This window comes from Alosa alosa, chromosome 3 (genome assembly GCF_017589495.1).
Source record: "Alosa alosa isolate M-15738 ecotype Scorff River chromosome 3, AALO_Geno_1.1, whole genome shotgun sequence".
Classification (NCBI taxonomy): domain Eukaryota; kingdom Metazoa; phylum Chordata; class Actinopteri; order Clupeiformes; family Clupeidae; genus Alosa; species Alosa alosa.
In genome coordinates this window covers 10,492,016-10,496,959 of record NC_063191.1, presented here as the reverse complement: position 1 = coordinate 10,496,959, position 4,944 = coordinate 10,492,016, and the positions used below count along the sequence as shown (strand labels likewise).

At 44.8% G+C, this 4,944-nt stretch overlaps 1 protein-coding gene across 3 annotated transcripts in view; it reads left to right on the top strand.

Annotated features, from left to right (window-relative positions):
* The first annotated feature begins 452 nt into the window (after positions 1-452).
* LOC125291944 (target of Nesh-SH3-like) overlaps positions 453-4,944 on the top strand; it is a 39,777-nt gene continuing 35,285 nt past the window's right edge. For all 3 annotated transcript variants that reach the window (XM_048238960.1, XM_048238959.1, XM_048238958.1), the window contains exon 1: positions 453-822. In XM_048238960.1, the coding sequence (XP_048094917.1) occupies positions 747-822 (76 nt within the window). In that variant the 5' untranslated portion in view covers positions 453-746. The remainder of the gene's footprint in view (positions 823-4,944) is intronic.

Below are 4,944 nucleotides of genomic sequence, written 5' to 3'. Positions count from 1 at the left end.
CTGAAGTGATCTGATGATCTTAAGGAGTCTCAAGTGATCTGAAGTGATCTGATGATCTTAAGGAGTCTCAAGTGATCTGAAGTGATCTGATGATCTTAAGGAGTCTCAAGTGATCTGAAGTGATCTGATGATCTTAAGGAGTCTCAAGTGATCTGAAGTGATCTGATGATCTTAAGGAGTCTCAAGTGATCTGAAGTGATCTGATGATCTTAAGGAGTCTCAAGTGATCTGAAGTGATCTGATGATCTTAAGGAGTCTCAAGTGATCTGAAGTGATCTGATGATCTTAAGGAGTCTCAAGTGATCTGAAGTGATCTGATGATCTTAAGGAGTCTCAAGTGATCTGAAGTGATCTGATGATCTTAAGGAGTCTCAAGTGATCTGAAGTGATCTGATGATCTTAAGGAGTCTCAAGTGATCTGAAGTGATCTGATGATCTTAAGGAGTAAGTGATCTGAAGCGGTCTCAAGTGATCTAAAGTGATCTGACGCAGTCCCAAAGTGGTCTCAAGCAGTCTCAAGTGATCTGAAGTGATCTGATGATCTTAAGGAGTCTCAAGTGATCTCAAGTGATCTGCAGACCTTAAGGAGTCTCTAGCACTCTGAAGCTGTCTGAAGAGGTCTTAAGTGGTCCTAGGCAGTCATTAGTGGTCTGAGGAGATCTGACATTGTCTACAGAGATCTGAAGAGGACCTGAGGGGTCTGAAGTGGTCTATCAAGGTTTTGCTCTTCCAGCCGACTGGTCACTATGCTCGCAAGAATCTTCCTCACCATCCTCTGCAACCTCCTCCTCGCTGTTAGCGGTTCAACGCAGGACACAACAGGTGCGCGCACACACACACACATACACATACACACACACACACAGTACAAACATAAACTCACACACTTAACACAGACACACACACACCCATACACACTGGCACACACAGGGTGATCGTAGATGCGCTGTTTAAAATGCACATTGTGATGATGTGGCCCACAGCATGTTGGGAATGTGTCCAGTTTGTCACTATGCAGGCTCCCAATTGATAAATGACAATTCACATTTACTCACATTTGAATACTGGGTGACAGGTGTACATTTTTTGCTGTGCAGGTGTGTGATTGTACATGAGTGTGTGTGTGTGTTTGTGACATGTGTGTAATTTCCTCTGTGCATGTGTGTGTTTGTGTGTGTGTCTTTCAAGAGTAGGAGTCTATTGATTTACTGTATTGCTGCTTCTGCTTGTTTCTGGGGCAGATAACAAGCACCCTACTGATAGGATGATGTGGTCCAGAGTCTCATTCAAACACCATGTAATGTGTTGTTATGATCCCGCATGTGTACATGTGTGTGTGTGTGTGTGTGTGTGTGTGTGTGTGTGTGTGTGTGTTGTGTGTGATTGTGTGTGATTGTGTGTGTGTGTGTGCACAGCAAGTAATGTGTTATGAACTGTGACCAGCTCTCCCTCCATGTGTGTTGTGACATGAAGACCATCTGTACGTGTGCTGTCCAACACATGGCTCCGCTGTTGTAATGAAGTCATAAAGGCAGCGTCCAGTGATGGATGGCTGTACTTAGAATAAACCTCTGATACAGTGGTGTCCACTAACAAAGATTAATGACTTCGGGAGATAACTCTCTGAAATGTAATCTGCAAAACAGCTGTAATTGTGCAAGTCTGTGCATATGCATGTGGGCTGACAGTAAGTAGGTGTGTAGTTGTATGTCATCTGACATTGTGTGTGTGTGTATGTGTGTGTGTGTGCTGTCTAACTTTTTGTGCGCTTGTCCCATTTTGGAATGTGTTTATGTATGTGTTATCTGTAATTGTGTGTGTGTGTGTCTGTCTGTCTGTTGTCTTTGTAAGTGTTTGTGTGTGTGTGTGAGAGAGAGAGAGAGAGAGAGAGATAGTGAATGAGGGAGGGAGAGAGTTTGTGTGTGTCCTGTGACCTCTTATTAAATGTGATTTTCCATAGCTGGCCGACTCACTGTCTCATTATATCCCATAACCTGCTGTTTGTACTATTTAGCTTATGCACTATGTGCACACACACATGCACGCACGCACGCACGCACGCACACACACACACACACACACACACACACTTTCCATGTCATGGTCCTTTTTTGTCCAGACCTCACACTGCGGATCAGGGCCATTGGCTGGTGTGTATTCACTGAGCTTCAGAAATAATAATATCCATATGGACTTAGCTCATCTGTGTGTGTGTGTGCGTGTGTGCGTAAGAGTGTGCATACAGTCAGTGTGTTGGGGGCTGTGTTATTGAGATTGTATATTTGAGAGGAGGCTAAGGAAGGTAAATATGTGTCTGTTTCTGTGTGTGTGTGTGTGTTTATGGGTGTAGCTATATGTGAGAGAAATGAGTGTATGAGTGACAGAAGTATTGGGCTGCAGTGTACTGTATGTTAATGAGATAATTACTGAATTATTGGTCTGACTGGTTGAATAAATGAGTGAGTGAGTGAGTGAGTGAATGAGTAAGGGTCCGTCCCATTTCTCCCCCCTTAAAACTTCCACTTGATTTTGATTGCCCTCAACATTAAAGCCCCCTCGACAAGGAAAGTTGGGTTGAAGATCTTTCCCTATGATTTGGGACACCATACACCAATATGCAAATTAGCGTAGCGAGCGTGTACACCTACGTCACGCGCAGCGCCGACGTGTCTACCGTTAGTAGCCTGCTACTATTTTCATTCAGGAACATGCCGGTTCCAGCGGTCATTGTTGTGTGGGCTGTGCTGGTTTATCTACGTCTGGTTAATCAACAAAGATATTCATGTTCATGTGAACGCCAGAACACACACCTTAAATATTGACGAAACTACCCAGACTCAGATATATAACGTTATTTGATGGGCAGACTCTCTCAAAGCACTCAACAGATATCATGAACATTGTCAGATAGCTTCGTGAGATATTTTCTAACATTAGTGTTCAAAACTCAACAGTCCATCAGATGTGCATCAAACTAACATATTCCAACATATTTCGAAATTTTAATATGCTTATTTACGAAAATATATGAAAAATTTGGCCGGCTTGCTGAGCTCGCACGGTATCCTGGGTAATTTCATCTCCCACTTCGTTTTAAGCCTGCATCGGTCCTGGCTATATTTTGAGGGTTGATTTTAAGGGGAAAATAGCACTTCTCCTTGCTCCCTAAAGTAATGGGACACCCTAGCCCTACACGTGCACGCGCAAAAACGAGGGTTAGGGAAGTATTGGGACGGGCCCTAATTGAGTGAGTGAATGAATAAATGTGTGGGCTTCAGTTTGGCTGGTAGGGTCTGTGTCCTCTGCCAATGATGGCTGTTCACCAATGGAACACAAGGACTCCATGGAAACCCAGAGCGTGTGACAAGACTGCCCCCTCTCACCCTTTCAACTCACTAATTTCTCACTGTTGCTTTTAAACACTCTCTCTCCTTTTTTCTCTCTCCCTCTCTATTTTCAACTCTTTTTTCTTTTTCTTTCTCTCTCATTCTGTTGTCTGTCTTTGTACTCGTTCACGTTATCCGGCTCCTCTAAAACCATGGAAACCAAACAAACTCTCTCTCTTATCTGAGTGATTAGTTTCTCCCTAGCGCTGAATAAAAACGTTTGGACTCGCCAGACCCCCACTTTCAACCCGACCCATCAGATCCGCTCACTCACACACACACACGCACACATGCACACACGCACGCACGCACACACACACACACACACACACACACACACACACACACACACACACACACACATCAGATCCGCTCTGATTTATTAGATTTAAGGAGAGGTTTGCCAGCACTGTATGAGGTGAACGCACCCACACACACACACACACACACACACACACGCTGGACAGACTCAGTGCCAGTCAGTGGAGTGCAAAGTGTGGACTGTGTGTGAGGAAAGTCTCTCTGGCCACTAGGAGCAGACAAACAGGAGAGGGGTCATGTGAAACCAGCATAGTGTGTGTATGGGGGGGGCACCAGAGAGAGTTCTAGAACACTGACCCAGAGCCAGTCCTGCAGTCAGGAGCACTAGAGAGAGTTCTAGAACACTGACCCAGAGCCAGTCCTGTGGTCAGGAGCACTAGAGAGTTCTAGAACACTGACCCAGAGCCAGTCCTGCAGTCAGAAACACCAGAGAGAGCTCTAGAACACTGACCCAGAGACAGTCCTGCGGTCAGGAGCACCAGAGAGAGTTCTAGAACACTGACCCAGAGCCAGTCCTGCAGTCAGGAGCACCAGAGAGAGTTCTAGAACACTGACCCAGAGCCAGTCCTGTGGTCAGGAGCACCAGACAGAGTTGTTGACAGTAGTGCGAGTTCAAAGGAGCTCATCAGCATTATCACAGGTATTTGGAGACTCCGGGGCCAGATGTACTAATGCTTTTGCGCCCACTTCAGGCGTATTTGTTTCGCCTCGTGCATGTAAAATCATTGCGAGGTTTGTACAAACAGACCGCAATGATGTAAAAGCGCAAACTGCCTCTTGTGGGAGCTGAAAATGGCAAATTGCGTTTTCCGTGTCATATGCAATCATGGGAGGATCCAGGGGAAAGTGGGAGTTTAGCGTAAAAAGATGGGAGGGGAAGAGTAAAGAGCGCCTAATTATGTATTCCGCGGTATGTACAAAGACTGCACCTGAAAGCGCACGTCTATTCTGCGCCTAAATACTTCTGCCTTGTAAAAACAGGTGTTAATCCAAATTGCAGTTCAATGCGTCAACAAGAGAACCGTTCAAAGACAACCGAATCGCTATTTAGAGCACCAGTTTTGTACAAATTTGTACTATCAAAAGCAACCTTAACTTTCGTTGACCTTTTGAATACTTTCACTTCATTCACTTAAACTTTCCTACTTGCTAGATTTGACTAATCTTCCATAGCCTACGTGCACAAGTACTTTGAGTAGAACTACTTATCTTCATTATCTCCCTGCTTGTTGACATC